Genomic DNA, 22,785 nt, shown 5'->3' on the forward strand with positions numbered 1-22,785 from the left:
TAGACTGCAAAGGAATTCAAAAACCCAAATAAACTCAAAACTGTGGAAGTGAAAGAACAGCAGGAAGTAAAGAATCAATGAAATACAACTGTGAAATGAAAAAGCAAGCCAGGAGTACTCTTCTCTTTGAAGCTCTTTACCCCACCACCATCCTACAAAACTATGCTTTCAAGTATGAAAAGGTACCTGTACCTGGCACTTGCTGCTACATACTGTGAAATTATTTATTTTTTAGATTTTCTAGGCTCCAGTATTGCCCTTAAATCACTGCTATCCACTGGTTTGAACAGTTTTTAAGCTACTGCTCTCCTGGAATTTTCAGTTAAGGATAATCACTCTGAAATGAATGTCAGATAAAGCTACCAATTTTAGGCTCAGAATATAGCAACAATGGACAATGGATCGACCAGTGGTCTTAACCAGCCTTATATCAAGTGAGGAATTGTCTTGGTAGCCACTTAAAGGAATCAGTGATGATTTAATTGGCACCACCTCCGAGTCTATTTACTAACTGTGTGCATAAGGTCTGCCCAATTGCTTTAATAAACACAGGTTCAGTGGACTTAGTGGACTTTAGCATCCTCCCTAGTAGCGCCAGATCTGGATCAAGTTGAACACTTTCAAGATGCGACAGAACAAGAGATGGGAAGGATGGGAAGGAGGAGCTTGGTGCTGTACCGCACCATTGGAGTGACAAGAGTGTCGAGCCCAAAGGTAAAGCTTTCATTTACCAGTCAATCAACGTTCTAAAAAACACCAAAAGCCATGAGGTTTGTTCTTTGGAAGAATAACCTTGAGGATAAATGAGGTACCTCTCTTCAGCCCTAGAGATAGGGTGGGAGGCAACTTCAAGCCGTGGATACAAGATAACTGGCCCTCCCTTAGCCCAGTTCTGCTGGAGGTTTCTTCCTGTTAAAAAGGAGTTTTTCCTCCCCTCTGTTGCCAAATGCTTGGTAGGGTTGTCTGTTTGATGAGGTTTTCTCTGAATTACTGTATTTACTTTACAATATAAAGTGCCTTCAAAATGTTGTTGTGATTTGACGCTATATGAAAAAAAATATTCAACTGAATTAAAATTCTGGTTTTTGTAGTGGTTAGTTACACTACTTCAAAAGTATTTGTCTACTTTCACAAGAATATGAACTTTGTTTCCCTGATCAATAGGAGTTAATATGGTATCAACTCACTGTTTGTATCTATATATACACACACATCTTCCCAAAGTTGGGAGCATAAAATTTTCCAAAATATCTTGGTAAGCTGAAGCATTAACATTTCACTTGAACACAAATGTTTGCGGAAGCATTCTGCATATCTAGGTTCTTGGTTTTATAGACCTGTAGCCATGGAAGTGAATGGTACACCATAATTCAATGATTTGGATTGTTGAGTGAATATTTCTGCCACTATAGTTTATGTGATTATTGACGTGCTTTGGAAGAAGTTTGCTAGTGAACAAAGAACAGCAGGTTGTGAACAGCTTTAACAAAGTCAAATCAACACAAATTCAAACTCACAAGAAACAATTTGAACAAAGTCTTTGACAAAGTGTTGTAGTTGTGTAAAGTACACACACCATCAGGTTTCAGCAGAAATAAAAAAAACATAAAAACATGAAATCCAAGCACCAAGAATCAAAGCCTTGTTTTGCTTTCAGAATGTGCTAAATGCCATTTATAATATTCTGAGACATTCTAAAGACATTCTTATCAAAACGGTGCAGGAAGTAATATTCTGAATCCCTAAATCTTGAAGGAAAAGCATGAAGGCATGTGGTTTTCATTTATGGATATCGTTTGATTAGAGCCCATGCAGTTTATTACATATAAAAGCCAATTAAATGTGAATGTATGTGTCAATAGAGTGGCTGCAGTTAATCTGAAAGTGAAAGATACAATCCTAGGCGTTTAGGGTTGTGTCAGTGTCTGTCTTTTAAAGACAAAAAAAAAAAAAGTCTTGAATTTTTATTGCATGCATTCTCACTTCAATTTAGTGATTCAAGTTTTAATTAAATTTATTAAATTAAATTTAGAACCTACTTGAAAGTATGAAAGGAAATCATGAAAACAGTGTTTAACACAATGGAAGCAGCTTGGAGTTTAGAAAAGTGGTTTTGAAAACCTTTCCAGGGTCAAAATTATAGCAGTTTCCTTCTTCACGGCGAATGATTGAAACTTGACGTGCAGCCATGACGGCGGTGTTTCATGAAACCTCAAACGCTTCTCAAGATGACTGAGGCCTTTAGAATCCACTCACCGTAGGCCATGTGGATCTGATAAAGTCCCAAGGAGGAGTTCGTTAAATTATATGGCCTGAAAATGACCCCATAATTACACTTTCAACTCAAAGTGGCTGACTTCCTGTTGGATTTAGGTTATAGCTCCATGATTTCAGACCCATAGATGAAACAAAGCACAGGGACTGCTCTTGTGAAATATTCTAGGGGCCACTGTGGAGCCATTTTGCAGCAACTATCGATAAGAACTATAGAACTACAGGGTGGGCCATTTATATGGATACAGCGTAATAACATGGGAATGGTTGGTGATATTAAAGTCCTGTTTGTGGCACATTAGTATATGTGAGGGGGGGAAACTCCTCAAGATGGGTGGTGACCATGGTGGCCATTTAGAAGTCGGCCATCTTGGATACAACTTTTGTTTTTTTCAATAGGAAGAGGGTCATGTGACACAACAAACTTATTGGTAATGTCACAAGAAAAACAATGGTGTGCTTGGTTTCAACGTAACTTTATTCTTGTATCCAAGATTTATTCTTGTATTTTCAAAAGTAATTAGTTACTTTATTACTTAGTTACTTTTAAAAAACATGATACACAACCTGAATACCTTTTAGCCCAATTCTATTTTTTCTGGATAATCCATCATATAAAATTGAATGAAATGAGAAAGTGTCTTTTTAAAACTTGTTTTATAAGTTTTAATCTTTTAACTTTATGCACATTGCATCAAGTGAAAATGAAATTATGTACAACAGTCTTTGACTTGAAGAAATGTGTTTAACATTTAAACCTATTTTCTGCATATTCCGCATATAAAATAATTTTTTGTGTTTACACTCACTCTTTCAAATAGATGCAAGTAAAACACAGCAAATAATAAATAAAATCAAAGCTTAAGCGGCACTAAGTCTTGTCGCTCTTTAACCTCCTAGGACCTGGCGTCCACATATGTGGACATCACATTTTGGGTTATTTAGACCAAAATACTTAATTTTGCTCTACAAGGGCCTGATATCCACTTACGCGGACATTATTCTGCTACTGTTCTATCAAAATTTTAAACGAATATCTTTTTACAGAATCAAACTCAAAACTAATGTCAGTACCTCCGAGCTTTAAATGCTGCGTCGTACTCTCGCCCACACTCCCTGTTTTCCATTGTTGATCTACACACGTCTGCTGCTGCCACGAACGTCGAAAACTCGTACGTCATTGTCATGAGACACTCTCACAAAGTGTCGGTGTAATAACGCAGTAAGGCAGCATGCTTACGGGAAAGTAACAGTAATCCAATTACTTTTTTGCAATGGTAACCCCTTACTTTAAAAGTAATCGGACTACAGTAACGCATTTATTTTAACGCGTTACTGCCCATCTCTGCCCATCACATAATTATAATCACAGTCTGTGACGGCTCAAAATCAGATTAAAAAAAATTTGGAAACCTGTTTTTCAGAACAATCTGAAGCCTCAGTTTCAAATAATGAGCATTACTTTTGCATAACGTTTCTTTATTTATATGAGTTGAGAAATAAGTACAATATCCCTTTTAAGCATAATGTCAGATAACAATAAGAACCTCCGTTTTAAATCAACGACCTATTGTTTAAAAAATAAAATAAAAAAATACGATGAATAGTTGTATCATCTAACGTTGCTTGATTGTACTATAGGCACAATTTGAACAATGTAGTTAAGGCAGAATACTAAGGGCATCCTCCACATGCTCCGAACAATGCAGCATGCACAGTTCAACAATGTGTTAAGATAAAAGATTTTGCACTTGCCCAGAACGACCACATTCAAGGGGAAGAACAGAGGCTTCTTTGTAGTCTGGGAGCCAAGATGCTCGGCACACAAATTTGAAGAGTCTGTTAACACTGAAAAGAATTACAGCAGTGTTTTTTTTAAGCTCTGCCTTACTTTCACACCAATTTTCTTCTCAGGAAAATTAAGAAAATTCAGACAAAAGGTTCATATACAGCAGTCCGTAGAACATCAAGCCCTCTGAAACCCCAAATACTAATATAATTGTGCATACTAGTCAGTTCTCTAAAATATCTTTTTTGAGTAAACTCAGGGTAAGAGCTTCCCACAGAAATCTGTGCAAATGCATCATCCATCATGGCACAAAGCAACCCAAGCTCAGCCAAATCTCCATGGAGATGAATCGGAGATGGCATGGAAATGACAGTCAAATCATTTTAATGGGCTAGTGGCTACAGTCCCGCAGCGTCATCTTTGGCTCCATCCTTCTCCAGACCATGAAGCTTACTATCTGTCAATCCAAGGACTGAAAATGGCATTGAACACAGCACGCACAAAGGTGCAACTTCTTTGGGTCTAGGCTACATTATGGTGGTGCGGCAGCGCTGGTTGGATGGCGGCAGCAGCACACAGTGCAGTAGGATTGACTGTCTCGGCTAAGAGCATCAGTGTGTTAATGCAGTGGCACTAATGCACTAGACGGCCTAAAAGAGCATTAAAGCAGGGATGACTGAGTGTTAAGCCCAAATCAAGCAGCTCAGCTATTGTAAGCTGGGCTCTATCTGCTGGATATCTATCAATATCTATTGGGCTTCACTTTGGTCTGCTCTCAGATAACCTCTCTCAAAAATATTCCAGTACAAAATGTGCGACAGCCTCACCTGAGGTCTAATTACACACAACAGAAAACACAGTGCTTGAAGAGGCTGGAAATGAATTTTCAGTGCAGTGCAAAGCATCCAGATACACTCACGCTTTCTTCACAGAAGGAATTCGGAGTGAAGAGGAAGGACTTCTAAATTGAAAAGTGAGTATTTCTAAATTGAAAATCCACAGAGCTTTAGATTCTGGTTGTGCTTAGTCAAAAAGTAAAACTCATACAAATTATACCCCGAATGCTTAACTGTGTTGCACTACTTCTAGAAGCCAATAACATTCATCCATGCAATGACGAGTGGCTTGCACTGATGTTTCTTGATGCTCCGACTTGTGAGCAGGAGTCTCTGCGTCTCAGACTTCTCACTCTTTCACATCTTTACCCCTTCGACTTTCATTTCACACAACTGACTGTCTGATTGTTTGTCTAAAGTCACGTCCATATATGAAGTGTTTCACTCATTATTCATCACTTTGTAGACGACAGCTGTTTATTAGTGGACAGCTGCGGTTACCTAGGTAACTCTGCATTTACCACCTTGTCATTTGTCAATCAACTGTATCCTCTGCTCCTATTAGTGGCAACTTCAATTAACTCTGGACAACCCACACTTTTTTCCTCCCAGTACTACATGATCTCGTGTCTCTTTCAGTGTATACAGCGCTAAATATAACCTAAACCTTGACAGGAGATATGACTAAGGGGTAATTCACAGATTATCAGTGTTTATAATGTTTGGCTTAATAAGTATAACACCAAGTTGACTTTCTCATCTGTATAGCAGGTCTTTTTTCAGGATTCATGCACAAAACTTGGGATGTTACCATGTTTTTTTCCTCTTTTATAATTTGCCAGTCTTTCTTTAACAATATGCTCCAGAGCAGCAGCAAAATCTGACTGCTGACCAACTTTATTTAAATTGGGGCTTTGCCTATTTGTGCATATCTTATCAGGTTTACTGCTTTATCTAAATGTATCCTAGAAATTCAGTCTTTTGTGCGAGTTGAAAAAGGACCCACATGGAGTCTGTCTTAACCTAGTTAAAATGTACAATACAAGGTTGTTGGTGTCAAACAAACTGCTGAGTCCTACAACAGGTGTGCAACCCAGCTGAAAAGCAAGGTTAACTCAGTTTAAATCTGAACTATAATTGGCTACAGCATTTTTACAAACAGATCTTAAACACAAAAAGGGAAAATGCAGCCCACAAACTGATTAAATCTGGACCAGCAGTAGCAAAATATGAGCCTCTAAGCTGAAACTGTCATTCATCAACGAGGCATTCTGACATCTGAAGCTAACAGAAGACACGCCTCATGTTTAAAGCGCAGAATCTGCCCATTTACCCCTTCAAAAGCTACCACTATTAACTTAGCTAATGAATCTCATTAAGCTTCTATAATCATCCTGTTGTCCAATAATGGCAAACAAGTTTTACAAACAAGCAAGTTATAACTTTATACTGCTTTAGCAATTTTTTATGATACCAGTCCACTAAATTATAGGAGGCAGTGGGTAGCAAGTAAGTTGGTGGTGAAGTAGAAAATAAGCTCCCTGCTGTGCGTCACTCTTGTCAGCAACTGTATGATAGCTTGGTAATATTTGAGTGCAAAATGAATTTGCTGCACTCCTATGCTGGTTGAAGCCAGTGTGGCTAAGAAGGTTTCTGTTGGAAATCCTGTGTCAGTTTTATCTCCAAAAGCTCCTCCTCTGCCCCCTAGTGGGCAAAAACATCAATTATGCACGTTTAACTGCAAAAGAGGGAAAGCTCAATCTCACAGGTACTGTGCTTCAAAAAAGGGGGGGGAAGGAAGAAGAAAAATGCTTTGGTGTAATGTAAAACCGGCTGGTTTAGCAATCTAAAAGTAGAGCTTTGGCCCTGCAGACTAAAGGCCACTCTGATATATGAGCTCCGACCTTCTACATTGGTCAGTGTCCATTAACCTACTGACCACTAATGTGCTGTCCTATTTTTAATTCCAATCTTTACCTCTGCTGATGGATATAATGTCTGGGAAGTGATCAGTACATGAATGAGCCACAGCATTAGTATCTGTTCCCCTGTCTCGTGTAGATTCATCTTGACAAACTTTATATTTGCAGTGAAGTTTGGACAAAAATAGACAGCTAAAAGGAGTTTCCTGCACCCCCTCCCCCAAACAAGCGCACACAATTTGTAGACTGCTGACCTGAATAGACACAAAAACACTCCTGCACAAAAGACACACACAGCTGCACATGCATAAAAGCTAAGTGATACACCTACACACAAGCAATCACAGACAGCCACTCCAGCAAGTACGCACACTAATATGTACAGATTAACACATTATTAGCAGCATGTGTAGACAGAAAGATGCAGAGGCAAATATTCCACTGTGACACACACACACGCGCACACAACGCAGAGGAGCCCTGATGAGTGACAGAGGAACTTCCCAACTGCAAGGGGAGGTGGGCAGTCAGCCGAGCATGAAATTAAAGCCCCAACTGTCAACCTGAGGACAGTCAGGACGACGAGTGACAAGTGTGCGTAAACGCTGTGTGTGACAGGCAGGGTGGCCACAGGTGTATTCCGTGGAGATCAATCCAGTGCTCCTTTTCCTTTAGGGAAGCACTGGAAATTGTAGTTTAACGCTTTAGTGGCTGCAAAGAGGCAGCCTCTGTGGACCTGACCTGCAGAAATCTGCCTGTCACAGTCACAACCACCCTTGTATCTCCTTCTTATTTGAATTACCTTTTCATTTATCTTTCACTCTGCTTTCCTTTGTCTTAATGCCCTATTAACACCTCGAAAGCTCAAATCGTTACAGAATATTCATGGCTCCTTTAATTATGTATGGATGCATGGATCTACTTTAGTTGCTCTCTTTTCTTTTCTAGGAACCAAAAACAAATGCTAATGTTAGTGCACAGAGGCTGAATGGCGCCCGAGGCGAGAAAACGCACCATCCTTGTGCTGAAATTCAGCAGCAGTCTCATTTAAAGAAGGTTAACAACCCCCATTTTCTAATTAATAAAATGCCCTCTTAGTAAATCATTGAAAGACTTCCAGAATCTTCAGTACAGTATTGGAGTGGAGAATAAGAGACTGGAGGCTGAGGGGGAAAATAAAGAAGCGCTGTGCTGCTCCCTGCTGGCCCATTAGTGCGACTCTGTGTCAGCAGTGAAGAGGAAGAAGGAAGGAGTGCATCCTCAAGGAGAACCGAGCTCCCCTCCAACAGTATTTCCTCTTCATAACAACAAGAGCAAAATCTAATAAAAAGCCATCATCTGCTCTTATTCCCTGTCCTCAAACTAATGGTGGAACATTAGAGTGCAGACAGTCAATAAATCAGGACAGATGGATAAACCATAAAAAGCATCATCGCAGGTTATAAAGAGTGAGACCGACAGAGGCGTACACACAGGGGACACAAACACAATAACAGGTCCACAAGTCTGGCATGTGGACGGTCTCATTATGTTTTCAACATGAAATGGATAAATGAGAGCAATGACAGTCCTGAGCAATACATGACTATTTATTTTATACACTTAATGAATAAAAGCATAAAGTGAAGACAGTATTCCATCTGCTGGTGACAGAAGGTAGTGTAGGAGACTACAGCAGAGCCCATTTCCTATTGTTCTCATTAGAGACAGTACAGGCCAGACCTGTGTACGACGTTACAGCAGAGCTCCATGTTATCAAAAACTACTGACAACAATCTTTGCAACATGGACGTATTTTATAAGGACAGTCACACATACATCTGCTGTTAATGTGCAATACAGAGCACCAAATCTGAAGATGCAGGATTATGTGCAAAGCCACACGTTCGCACCTCCCACTGCTGCTCCTGTACCTCAGTCACCCAGGAGCACAGGTGACCCACAGAGGCCCACAGGAAAAATGTCTTTTTCTCATTCATTTATGGAAGTCACCACATTAATATCTTTAAAACTAAATAGCAATCCATTTTTCAAATTCAGAGGCAGACATCCACTCACACTCACAATCAAACCTATGGTCACTGTGGGTCCACCTATTAACCCAACATGCATGCGTTTAGACTGGGGAAGGAAGCAAACTCCACACAGTTAGGCCCAGGACGCTCCTGCTGTGAGGCAATAGTGTCAATCCCTGCTAGCTACATGTGTTATATTTGTCTTACATTACATCAAAATTCTCATTTTTGGCTAAAAATCTAGTTACAGCTCAGCTATCTGAAGGTTAATTGGATCCCTAGCTCTGACTCTGTACAAAAATGGCACACACATTTTTACACATTTACATTTCAAGACAGCAAACTTTAGAAATCACACTGACAGGAGAATCTTCAACCTACTGGCTCATGCCATCAGTGCTGCAAATCCTCACAAATAGAAAGATTTGCCGGGGCCACCCCGACTCTCCGTCTGCAGTTTAAGCTGACAAAGTTCTGCTTCAGGGAAAGTGAAGCACGACTCTGATTCAGCAACTCTAATTGGAAGTTGACGGTATGCATTACCTTTGTTGATTTTACACACTTTAAAACCACCTCACAGATTTTGGCCTGCAAATACCTGGAGTTGCTGGTTGTGTGAACTAATCTATTAAAATACACAAAAACGCAATGCACCACAAAGTAACTCACATAACTAATCTAGAGAAGCACCAGACAAATTCTGGGTTTTGCAAAATAAAATTAGTGTTTTAGTCAAAAGACTTTGCTGGCTTGTAAGAAAGAGCAGTTAGACAAACCCGATTTAGTTTTTAGGAACAGGTTTATAAGCAGCATCTGCAGATTCCTAAACAGCAGTAACACTGTGTCCCCCTTTCTCACTTTGAAGCTGTTCACACAGACACAAAAATAACACCAAACTTGCACTTTTCTTCCTCACGTGTCTAAGATTAAATTTACATTTGCTTTGTGATGCTGTACCACCTCGCTGCAGCCTACCAAAGGCTGTCTCCTTGACAGGACACTACAAAACTAGTCTGCCCTTCACACCTTTAAAATGTGTACAAGTACAGGTGTGTGGGCACCAGATTCTGAGCCCAGCTGAGTGAGTGTGTGTATGTGTCATAGTATTTGATGTGCATGACAGGGGAGCAGTACCAAGGACAGGTCGTCAAAGTGCTGAGTACCCCACGGGCGCTTGCCAAGATCCGCTGCGCCAGCACAAGAGAGCATGTGCCAGCTCAGAGCACCGCCTGCCACAAATCATAATACTGACGCGTAGTCAGGCAGCGTGTGTGTGTGTGTGTGTGCACGTGGTGTGTGTAGATTCTGCTTACACTGATGAAAGGATTGTGTTAAAACAGAAAATTAAAATTATAGTCTATAATCCACTAAGCAGTAGATAGACTGACATGCCAGGCCAAACAGGCAAATGAAATACAATCAATAAGGTGTGCACCACTGTCTCAACACACACACACACAGATGTAGGGCAGCGTGCGTAGACAGCAGGCAGGTCTGAGGGTGGAATTACAGCTGAGAGGCTAAGGTGAGTCACCGCTCTGCAGTGGTCACAGAATGGCTGCCACACCCAACATACGCTGACTGCAGCAGGCAGCACGGAGGATGGATGGCACCCGATCACACCAAAGCCTTAAAACAAACTGATGAATGAAACCGGAGCTCTTCGTTCCGAGTGGTCAATCAGCTACAGAGTGAAAGCTTGTTTTCCACATCAATAAACTCTAATACACTGCCTCTGCTCTTGGTGCGGAGCAGAGCCCGACTAATGTGAGATTTTTAGGACAGATATCAATATTTGGTGAATTAAAAATCTGACATTCCAAAATGTCAGTCGCCATCTTTTTTCCTTTGAGAAACACACAACATAAACAGATTTCCCTAACATTTGTTATTTGGAGTTATTGCACTCGTTTTTGTAGCACTCCAAACAGCAAAGTTGCAAAGTGCCATCTGCTGGACAAACTGTGCAACATCAACACTTATAACATGGTTGAAGGGTGTTTCTCCCTTGTCCTTATTATGTTTTTCATTTATCAACTGTTACAAATACTGATACCAGTAGATAAGCAAATTGCTAATATCTGCCCACTGATAAATGGGTGGAGCTCTGTTGCAGTGCACTGCATTATAATTAATGTGCAATAATAACAGTGTGCAATACACATACACTTATTCTTCTTTTTTATACTAAGTTAATATACTGTGTTGTGTTGTTTGTTGCGTTGTGATGTGTCATATCGTGTCGTGTTATATGTAGTGCCAACGTAGGACAGTTTTCCAATTTCATTGTACTACTGTACAATGTGCAATGACAATAAAGAGTTATCTCATCTTATCTTATTAAACATTAAAGCTCAAAAAACATTTTACAATTTCATCTTCAGATCCACCACTAAATGATTGATTACATCCTTCAATAATGCAGTGAAACCAATTTTTCATATTTTACACTGAAGAAGAAATCAAACCCTAAACAGTAACTACATGCAAGTCATATTTGCACAAACACAAATGTGCCGCCAGGAGTAGCAAGGGTGCCAGAAAAGTGCAATCCTTTTCCATCAAATAATCACATGTCAGCATTTCCAGATGTCACGTTTCCTATTCAACAATTAGCAGCCAAAAATCAATCGACTTTTATATCCGGCAAAGAGCAAAAACTCCTCACAAACAAAGAAATATTAGGAATTTCTGTCTGACCACAGACAAAAATGTAATGGTTTTTTTTTTCCCTTTCTTTTTTTAGATCTAGCTCAAAGTTCAAATTAAAGGTTAAATATAAATAATTCTCATTCCCGCCCATGTCAGTTTCTACTAGAAATGGTTTTCCCCAGTGCTACTTAATATAGAGACACAGGATACATGGATAACAATGACCACAGAGGTTCATGTGACGGGCAGCACTTTTGATTATTTCATCTTTAATTTTTCAACATCAAGTTGGGTTGGTCATTTTCCCATGGTATAATGAGTCAGCTGCTACAGATAGTTGCTATAGAAACGAGCTGGCAACACGTACAAATCAGATTGGTAGCAAAATCAAAACACTTTGCTGTCACAGTTGGGAACAACACATGGTCCCATATGTGCTGAACTGACACTTCCTTGTGTTCCTGCTGTTGTTACATAAACTGAAAGTGAAGGTAATGATAGGAAAGATTAGGATCCGAGTCTTTTTGTTCTGCTCATTTTCACTCATTACTGGAGATCCCAGTGGTCTTAATCAAGAAACACAAACGCGACAAAAACAGAGGGGAAAAACAGTTTTTCAAAGAAAATCACAGCACAAAAGTGCTTCCCAAAGCATGCTTTCATTCAGAGGGATCCATAAATAAAAGATTATTAAGTCAAATGTGTTAAAATCTGATTCAGAGGACTGTCTTTGGCCCAAAGTAAAGGTTATTCTTCTGCTATGAACACTTTGCCAGTCAATTACCAGGAAGTTAACCCTGTTCCAGGAAGGAGAGCATTAACCTAGTGTGTTTTCTGGTGGTGTGAGAAAACAGAGCACAAGAAGAACATGTAAACGTAACACATAAGAAAAAAATGTATTGATGCACCACACTCATTTACCTTCAACTTGAACGGTTACCGCCTGGTTCAAAAACACTTTGACTTTTATCTATACTCTTCCCATCTGTAAAAACTGCATAAGAGGCGAGTTTTTTATAACTCCTCTGTTTGGATTCTATTGAGGTTGAAAAGTTAGAAACATGGCTGCTTTTACTGACAGGTGTACACAGCTCCTGTCTGTTAGGACCCTTCTCTGCTAATCAGAGGCACTGGACCTCTTTGTGATATTTTTAGCTATTTTGGGGCATTTTTACAGGAGTTTTCTGACAAATATTGTGGCTTGGTGTGTCGTAAAAATATCCAAGAAGTCTGATGAGTATTTATACAAGTTGGATATTTCACTATCCTGTTACTGCTAACTGGTAACTCAGTCTGTGGATGCATGCAGTTTGTGAATGCAGCTTACCAAGTGAGCTTGCCTTGGTCCAAGAATCCTGACAACTACTGAGTGCTACAGAAAAATGTGTGTTTCCTAAACTGTTGTGAGTGGTTGCAATGTTGCTGGAGGAAGCTGGTTGTAAACATGTTTACGGTTCAAGGAAAAGCTCCTTGCAGTGTCTTTGGTTGTTAGCATATAGCCATGGTCGTCCATAGTTTGCATGGAAGGTGCTAACTTGTCTGCACATCCTCTCCAACTACTTACTAAGAGGTAGCAACACTGTCAAAAGCATGACACAAACTGGAAATGGAGAACATTTACTTCATTGTAAAAGCTGTGCTTTCTTAATAAGAGGTGCAACTTTTACTCTGAAGGTGGCCTTCGTTTCTGCATTACACTTAAGTTTCACTACTGCTCAGAATATCCGTTTTTCCTAGCGACCAGAGGTTGCCACAGGGTAACAGATCAGCTGTGTAACTAGGCACTTCAGCCTCACATCCAAATGTGTTAGCAGGCTCCTGACTACGACAGCCGTAATGCTCCGACAATCCATCAAGCAGTCCGGGTTCGTAGCTTAGCAAAGTCGTACTAAAACATTTGACAGATTTTCGAGCGCCGTGTACATAAAATTGTTTCGAGGTCAGTAAACACAACCAGAATTCATACATAAGGCACACGGGATTATAAGCGGCTCTGTCGATTTTCAGAAAAATCAAAGGATTGATTTTAAGCGTGCCGTATTTTCCAAAAAATTAAAAAAATTTTAAAAAAAAACACGGTAATAACGACGGCCTGCTAGCATGCTCTACCAAAAATAGTGCTTTGTTGTGTATCTGACGGACGAAAGCTAAACCAGTTCCACACCACTGAAGTTGCAGCATTTTTACAAACCACTTCTGGTTCATCCGTTTCATTCAACGATTTGCTTTCGCTGCCATGCTTTTTCCGACGTGTGCGTATGAAAACAAAGGCACTGCGCATGCGCGTTTTACCCATATTCTATCGCGATATTTCATTTTTCTATTGTTGCCCAAAATTATGGCCCAGCCCTAGGCTACATCCATCTTTCATCTACAGTCTGCAATGGCAGCTGGCTGATTTTGCACTTGGTAACTGATAGTGTGAGATCTAAGTACAATTTAAAAACAGTTTGGAATCTAGAATCATTCAAGTGTCTAAATGTTCAGCTTTCTAAAGCTTTTTATCCACAGTGTGTTTGGATAAAAATAGCTGTGACAGTATGATTCACAGGGTCCGACTGGATGCTGCCGCTTTCTAAATAACCTACATAAAACATGCCACAGGCTGCAGAGGAAACAACAAATCAATAGATCAGGTTTTGGGGCCACTGGGATCATTTCAAGTCTGAATATGAACCAGTAGTGGAACTGAGTCACAGTAAGGCTGGAAATAAATAAGAGCTTTAAGCCATTACTCTAGTTTTGTTTGTTTAGCACGTTTTCTTATCAAGAATAGCTAAAACTATAATACTTACTTGTTGTGAATAGAATCAGTCAAGGTCGCTTTAAAAATCAACTTCCGTGCTTTTCAGACCTCAATTAGTCCTGTACGGACAAAAAGCCCACTGTGGATTATCAAAAGATTTTAAAGTATTATTTTACCGTGGAGCGTACTGAGATGAGGCCTGCATAAATGGTACACCCTTCCTATTGAATGATCGGAAGTTTTTCGGTTTTAAATCTCCAGCCAAGTCTCGGGCAGCTCCTCCACACTCAGCCACAGGAAACCAGGTGGGACGAGGATAGTGTGTTAGCTCACCTGGCTCCTCATCAGCTGAGCCCAAATGTGTTTTTACTCATCAAAGAATCATCTGTGCCACAAAGTTTGGAAGACTAAATGGAAGCTCTCCCAAAGTCACACTTCACAGATTTAATACTAATGAGCCATATGCTGACTTGGGTTAAAAAAAAAAAAAAAAAGAAAAAAAGGGGGGGGGGGGGGGGGGAGAGAGAGAGAGAGAGAGAGAACCAGACATTTAATTTTTAACAAGAACTACAATACAGTGGGGCAAAAAAGTATTTAGTCAGCCACTGATTGTCATCATTTTAAGTGGGGGAACTTGCACAGAGGTCAGTAATTTGCACCAGAGGTACACTTCAACTGTGAGAGACAGAATGTGAAAAAAAAAAATCCATGAATTCCATCCATGAATGATGAGTTCAAACAGGTGCCATTCATACAGGTAACGAGTGGGGGACAGAAAAGCTTCTTACAGAAGACGTTACAGGTCTGTGAGAGCCAGAGATTTTCCTTGTTTGAGGTGACCAAATACTTATTTTCCACCTTAATTTACGAATAAATTCTTTACAAATCCTACCATGTGGATTCATGGATTTTTTTTTCACATTCTGTCTCTCACAGTTGAAGTGTACCTCTGGTGCAAATTACTGACCTCTGTCATCATTTTAGGTGGGGGAACTTGCACAATCGGTGGCTGACTAAATACTTTTTTGCCCCACTGTATATACACTACTGAGAGAAGGAGCCAGTTTAAACCTTTATAAAGTCTCACCAATGCAGAAAATTGGTAACATAAATAAGATAAATAATGTCATATAGCATAAATCGTTAAAAAGAAAAAACATTTTTACATTATACTGCATAATACTGCAAATTACTAGCAAACAACATTGAAATGATGCTTTATATTCAAAAGCAAGCCACAGCTCTCTTTGCTCAAAATGCAACAACAACGCCTCAGTTACTAGCATGACTCTATGTGAAGTATTGCAAAGAAATTGGGGTTTTGGACTGTTGGTTGACCGAAAGGAGTATTTTAAAGACATCCAGTCAAAAGACATTATTTACTGCCCAGGAGTTTATACCTGTGGCCTCACATGACCCTCCACATCCAGGACTTTGCTATTACCTCGATGATGTATCTCAATAACAGACTACAGGAACCTAACTAACACTGCTTATCGCTGTAAGGTCCACTCTATGTTAGGATGACTCATTTCCTTTCTCTGTAATACATGTTGAGCTGCATGCATGTCCCTGCAGGGCCGCTGCTCATACATAATGAAGCTTAATGAACACTTAAGGGCAGTCAGTGGCTTAATGAGAAAAGCAGAGTGAAACAACCAGAGACGGACCCCAGGATTTTTGTGTACCACATTTATTTTGTATGCGGGAAACATACAAATAAACTACATTTGGTTTTTATCTACAGGGAGTGCAGAATTATTAGGCAAGTTGTATTTTTGAGGAATAATTTTATTATTGAACAACAACCATGTTCTCAATGAACCCAAAAACTCATTAATATCAAAGCTGAATGTTTTTGGAAGTAGTTTTTAGTTTGTTTTTAGTTTTAGCTATTTTAGGGGGATATCTGTGTGTGCAGGTGACTATTACTGTGCATAATTATTAGGCAACTTAACAAAAAACAAATATATACCCATTTCAATTATTTATTTTTACCAGTGAAACCAATATAACATCTCCACATTCACAAATATACATTTCTGACATTCAAAAACAAAACAAAAACAAATCAGCGACCAATATAGCCACCTTTCTTTGCAAGGACACTCAAAAGCCTGCCATCCATGGATTCTGTCAGTGTTTTGATCTGTTCATCATCAACATTGCGTGCAGCAGCAACCACAGCCTCCCAGACACTGTTCAGAGAGGTGTACTGTTTTCCCTCCTTGTAAATCTCACATTTGATGATGGACCACAGGTTCTCAATGGGGTTCAGATCAGGTGAACAAGGAGGCCATGTCATTAGTTTTTCTTCTTTTATACCCTTTCTTGCTAGCCACGCTGTGGAGTACTTGGACGCGTGTGATGGAGCATTGTCCTGCATGAAAATCATGTTTTTCTTGAAGGATGCAGACTTCTTCCTGTACCACTGCTTGAAGAAGGTGTCTTCCAGAAACTGGCAGTAGGACTGGGAGTTGAGCTTGACTCCATCCTCAACCCGAAACGGCCCCACAAGCTCATCTTTGATGATACCAGTCCAAACCAGTACTCCACCTCCACCTTGCTGGCGTCTGAGTCGGACTGGAGCTCTCTGCCCTTTACCAATCCAGCCACGGGCCCATCAAGACTCACTCTCATTTCATCAGTCCATAAAACCTTAGAAAAACCAGTCTTGAGATATTTCTTGGCCCAGTCTTGACGTTTCAGCTTGTGTGTCTTGTTCAGTGGTGGTCGTCTTTCAGCCTTTCTTACCTTGGCCATGTCTCTGAGTATTGCACACCTTGTGCTTTTGGGCACTCCAGTGATGTTGCAGCTCTGAAATATGGCCAAACTGGTGGCAAGTGGCATCTTGGCAGCTGCACGCTTGACTTTTCTCAGTTCATGGGCAGTTATTTTGCACCTTGGTTTTTCCACACGCTTCTTGCGACCCTGTTGACTATTTTGAATGAAACGCTTGATTGTTCGATGATCACGCTTCAGAAGCTTTGCTATTTTGAGACTGCTGCATCCCTCTGCAAGATATCTCACTATTTTTGACTTTTCTGAGCCTGTCAAGTCCTTCTTTTGACCCATTTTGCCAAAGAAAAGGACGTTGCCTAATAATTATGCACACCTGATATAGGGTGTTGATGTCATTAGACCACACCCCTTCTCATTACAGAGATGCACAACATCTAATATGCTTAATTGGTAGTAGGCTTTCAAGCCTATACAGCTTGGAGTAAGACAACATGCATGAAGAGGATGATGTGGACAAAATACTCATTTGCCTAATAATTCTGCACTCCCTGTACATGATGAGTCTGTGTGGGTTTTGTTCATTATAATAGGAATGTGTGTTGACTTATAGTTTATGTGCCATTTAAAGTTTCAACACTCAATATAGTAAACATAGTGACCTGAAAGACTTATCACACTAGGAACCAGTCAAATGTTATGACTTTATATAGTTTTATAGTCAGGTGCCAGTTCTGTGCTGTAGTTACTGCAGGCTGAATCAGTTACTGTTGAAAGTGGACAGTTTTCTAGGTAGTGTTGCCTACTGTGTCTTCATGTGGGACGTGAGAAACTTTCTACTACCATTCACTCATTTATAAATCCTTCCATCTATATTCTTATCCAAGTCTGGGTCACAGGGGAAGTAGACTAAGTCGAAAGGCAGCTGGGCGACACACTATATTGCCAAAATTATTTGCTCATCTGTCTTCATACACATATGAATTTGAGTGACATCCCATTCTTAATCCATAGGGTTTAATATGATGTCAGCCCACCCTTTGCAGCTATAATAGCTTCAACGCCTCTTGGAAGAATTTCCACAAGCTTTAGGGGTGTGTTTATGGGAGTTTTTTACCATTCCACAAGCACATTCGTGAGGTCAGACACTGATATTGGACGAAAAGTCCTGGCTTGCAGTCTCTACTCAAATTCATCCCTAAGGTGTTCTGTCAGGTTGAGATGAGGACTCTGTGCAGGCCAGTCAAATTCTTCTATACCAAACTGGCTCATCCTTGTCTTTATGGACCTGGCTTTGTGCACTGGTGCACAGCCATGCTGGAACAGGAAGGAGCCTTCCCAAAACTGTTCCCACAAAGTTGGTAGCATGAAGTTGTCCAAAATGTCTTGGTGTGCTGAAACATTAAGAGATCCTCACACTAAGAGACTAAGCACAACAACCATAAGTACCACTCTCCTGGACACCACCAAACCCAGACATGTCCATCGGATTGCTGGTTGGTAAAGTATAATTGGTCACTTTAGGAACGTGCTTTACACCACTGCATCCGATCCTTTGTGCTTGGTGACGTAAGGTTTGGATGCAGCTGCTCAGCCATGGAAACCCATTCCATGAAGCTCACTACACACTAATCTGAAGGCCCCATGAAGTCTGGAGGTCTGTAGCGATTGACTCTGCAGAAAGTTGGAGACCTCTGTGCAACATGTGCCTCAGCATCAGCTAACCCACTCTGTGGTTTAAGGTGCTCTAGCACTTCATGGTTGAGTTGCTGTCACAATCGCTTGATTTTATACACCTGTGTCCATGGAAGTGTTTGGAACATCTGAATTCAATGATTTAGATGGGCGAGTGAATACTTTTGGCAATACAGTGTATTTGTATCCAGCGTGTCCTCCTGATAGACCACGTCCAGTACACCTCACCAACGTGGCATCCTGCTCAGATGCCCCAACCACCTCAACTGGTTTAATTTCAGATTTTTTTTTTTGGACTCAGTAGTGACCCACTGGAACACTGGTCTACTTGTCATGTTCTGATTAATTCTGCCAGTTAAACATGCAAAAATAAAACAGGTACTTTAATATAAAAACAAAGCCTTCACCCCATCCTCTTAGCACACTGTATACAGAATCGCTGCATTTCAGAACAAAGACCTGGATTTATAAGCACTTTGCATTTAAGAAACCTAAGGATAGGGATTTGTAGGAGTGACACAGACAAAAATAAAAAAGTTAGAGTACACCCACACTATAAATAATGAATGCCTGCTGAATTCATTAATCTGCATTCAGCAGCCCAGTCTCCCTCTCTCTCTCTCTCTCTCTCTCTCACACACACACACACACAAACGCTTAAGCTGGATTTACAAGAACAACGAAATAAGTCAACTCACATGGGAAACACACATTAACACCAAAAATCCTGTGCAAAACAAACTAGCTGACATTAAACAACACAGAACTGCAAACAAGGCCATTCTCCATTGCTTCCAGGTACCACAGCAGCTTTATTTGTACTGGCTTTCACTGTCCAATCACTGTCACGGTAGTCCTTATTTTGTTCTGCAGCAGCTAGAGGACTGTTTCGTATGCTGCTATACCAGGTTCACAGAGGCTGCACAGCAGAACTCAGGCTAAGCAGCTGCAAAAATGGTAATCCATCTGGAGAGCTCACAGCTGACTTCGACACCCTGCTATTTACTTGTCAGGTGCATTCAGGCACATCCCTTTCCCTTGCTAAAAATATCCCACAAAGAGGAAAAATTTATTTATTTTAGTTGGAAGAACCATAAATGGACAAACCCTGTTTTGGCACCATTTCTCCATTACTCACAGGGTTTATTTTGTTCTGCAATTTAGAAAAAAAGAAAGAAAGAAAGAAAATCATGTGGCCATATATCAAACAGCATACAGCCGATAAACATATCTGTAATAGACCAGAATCTGTGGAGGACTGAAACTGCTCAAATCATCAATAAATACATAAATAAATAAGACACAAAACTTTTACACTTTTAAAATCCTTTTACAGACTCATTTGTTTTGTCTTAGTTCTTAGTCAGTTATTTATTTAATTATTATTTTGTTTTTGCCAGGTGCAGTAAAATCAGGTCCGCCACGTGACCAAAGATGCAAAAACATAAATCGGTAAGATACTGTGTGAAGTTTTTTTTTTTTTTCCCCTTTAATACATTTTACATATTTTTGAGTCACATTTTCAATTGTTTATTAATTTTGGATATTGGTCCCTCCATAAGCAGGGGTTAAAATGAGATTCAGCAGGTGGAATGGAGGGGAATAAGTGCATTAGAAACAAGTAAGATAAGCACTTCTGTTGTAAACTCCAGTACATTGGTTTGCTTCATGAACTGGGAGACCAGTACTGACTGAAGTTTTCTGGCCTCACATTCTATAATATATAGGCCCACGTTACAAGAAACATTATGGCTGCTTTCCAACCTCTAGCCCAGTATAAAGGTCAAATTTGGCAAGAGTTACGAAAGAGCATCATGACCAGATCCCTGTGGCCCACTTTAATAAACGCCAGCACTTACACAGTTTGTTTCCAGTCTGATGTGAGATGCCTCGGTCAGAGGTTTCCCAAAATAAAACCTTTCCAAAACTTATTCCACAGAGGAAGGATGATCACAGAAAATAATAATACTGCATACTAGTCCACTTACACAAACAGAGGTAATTAAGGTTAAGGTACATTTCCCTTCCATAGTGCACTGATGGCAACTACTGAGATCACCATTGAAGAATCATGAAATAGATTTAGCTCAACATGAAGGATGAGGAGGATATGACGAAACAAAGGAGCAGCAATAGGATCAGTGAGACTGACTCACTGAGGTCTGCTACTACGGATTACAAATGTCAGATGGTAGAAGAACCATGATGACGCAAAAGGCATCTAATCTCAGTCATAGGAAGCCCCAACAAGAGCCGTTCAATCACCACTGAAAAGGCTGGAAATTTCCATTCTTGGACATTTACTGACTGGCAAATATGGGCTGGACTTTCTCTTAGGGTGTTTAGGTAACAGTGAAAGCCTATGGGAAATGCTGTCCTGTGAGAATTATACGTTTTTTGTTAATAATATATACTAAATGCATGCAATTTTGACATCATACATTACAGTTGTTGTTTATGCCGAATTAAAGAGCGACTCTTAAGGTTTAATGAAACCTCTTCCATCACACTCTATTTTACACTCGACTCCAGGGAATTTTAAGCTTTCAATTTTCTGAATGGAGTTTGGAGAGGGGGCTTCCCTCGCAGGAAGGCATGACTAGCCAGAAGCAAGGTGTGCGCTGCAGCAGTATCCGAGCTCACGTGCTTTTCTCCTCGGCATTCAGCGAGCAAACGACACCTCTAAGTCAGTGGAGTCTACACGGGCGACACGCGTTTTCCGCTCATAAATAAACCAGTCAAGGACGTGACATCGATACCTGCGGGCGAAAACCGCCTCAAGGTAGCCACACTTACACAACACAAGACCGGAACTATTAACCACTCGACTTCAAAATAAAAGCCCAAACGTGGATTTCTAAACTTCAAAAACTGAAATACAAATTGAAAAGGGAAAATAGAGAAAATTATTAGCGATGCCCCTTTTGTGAAACTGCAAAATCACAACTTGGCTTGTAGCTGAATCTCAATACTAACATATATATTCTCACTACAAATCAACTGAATTGCATTAAAGTATTTGTATTAGAGTATGTGTTATTGTATATTGTATATATTTTCTTTTCTTATTTTATCTTAGGATTATTATTATTATTATGGAAAGAAACAAATAATAAAAGCGCTGGATAACGACTTTACTTTAAAAGAAAAAAACAAAGCGGAAGTTGTGTGTTGTTCAGTTATTTTTAATTAACTGTCGCTCAATAATATTTATACTTGGCTTAAATGTAATTAAGAAACCAGTAGCGTAGCATGACTCATTGTTCATAACATGGATATGAACGGGGATGACACGTCAGGTTTACACAGTTCATATGAAGCATCAAACCTAAAGGTCGGATGCAAGCATTGCTGGATGCAAGCATTGCTGCACACAAGTGACTCCCATCAGAATAACCTTACAATATGATGCTAGCTGTATGATACATATGATGCTAGCTGTGCCTTTTAACGGACAGGTGCCCTCCTCGTTACATCTTGTCATGCACACACCTGTGACACCAAGGTTAGCCGCAGAGGCTGCCGGGCTTACCTTTAGCTTCACAGTCAGCACAGTACTTGTTATCCTCTTCTCTCAGCAGTTTGGACAGAATGGCCTGATGCTGCTCATTCAGTTTCTGGGCTTTTTCTCTCTCCGACCGCGTCGTCATGTCGCCAAAGTTCGGAAGTTAGACCTGCCTGTGAAGAGTCGATGAAAACCACGGAGTGCTCAGCCTGTGTTAAAAAGGGTGGGACATCACCTTCTGCTCGCACTTTGCTGCCTCTATTCAGTTAGCTTACAACCTGCTAGCGAGGTAATACGGATCTGTGGCAGCATCATCTCTGCTGCTTTCACGACTATGGGAATTTTTGCAGCGGCGCGTGAATCAGAATCACACAAGTGGTATGGGACACACAAGGAATTTCGCGTTATTGGTAACGGCTTCATTTGTCAGCTTGACAGTAATCCTGAACACACCAGCAATGCAGTAAATTGAAAACACATACCCACTATCATTCATCGACTGTCCTTCCCCACACCCCGGGCATCAACATTATTAAAGCTGCGTGGGATCATCTTGCGAGAGAAACAACAGAAAACAAAAGACAACTGACACTGAAAGAAGAGCTTTAAATG

The 22,785-nt window shown here is 40.3% G+C and overlaps 1 protein-coding gene across 3 annotated transcripts in view; it reads right to left on the reverse strand.

Moving 5' to 3' along the window:
- LOC120741646 (stromal membrane-associated protein 1-like) overlaps window positions 1-22,549 on the reverse strand; it is a 140,060-nt gene extending 117,511 nt beyond the window's left edge. The window contains exon 1 of one of the 3 annotated variants that reach the window (XM_040044619.1): window positions 22,201-22,549. In XM_040044619.1, the coding sequence (XP_039900553.1) occupies window positions 22,201-22,318 (118 nt within the window). In that variant the 5' untranslated portion in view covers window positions 22,319-22,549. The remainder of the gene's footprint in view (window positions 1-22,200) is intronic. The other 2 variants (XM_040044620.1, XM_040044621.1) reach the window with 2 other exon arrangements.
- Between the last annotated feature and the right edge of the window lie 236 nt (window positions 22,550-22,785).

Source organism: Simochromis diagramma, unplaced genomic scaffold (genome assembly GCF_900408965.1).
Source record: "Simochromis diagramma unplaced genomic scaffold, fSimDia1.1 OVJJ01000486.1, whole genome shotgun sequence".
Lineage (NCBI taxonomy): Eukaryota > Metazoa > Chordata > Actinopteri > Cichliformes > Cichlidae > Simochromis > Simochromis diagramma.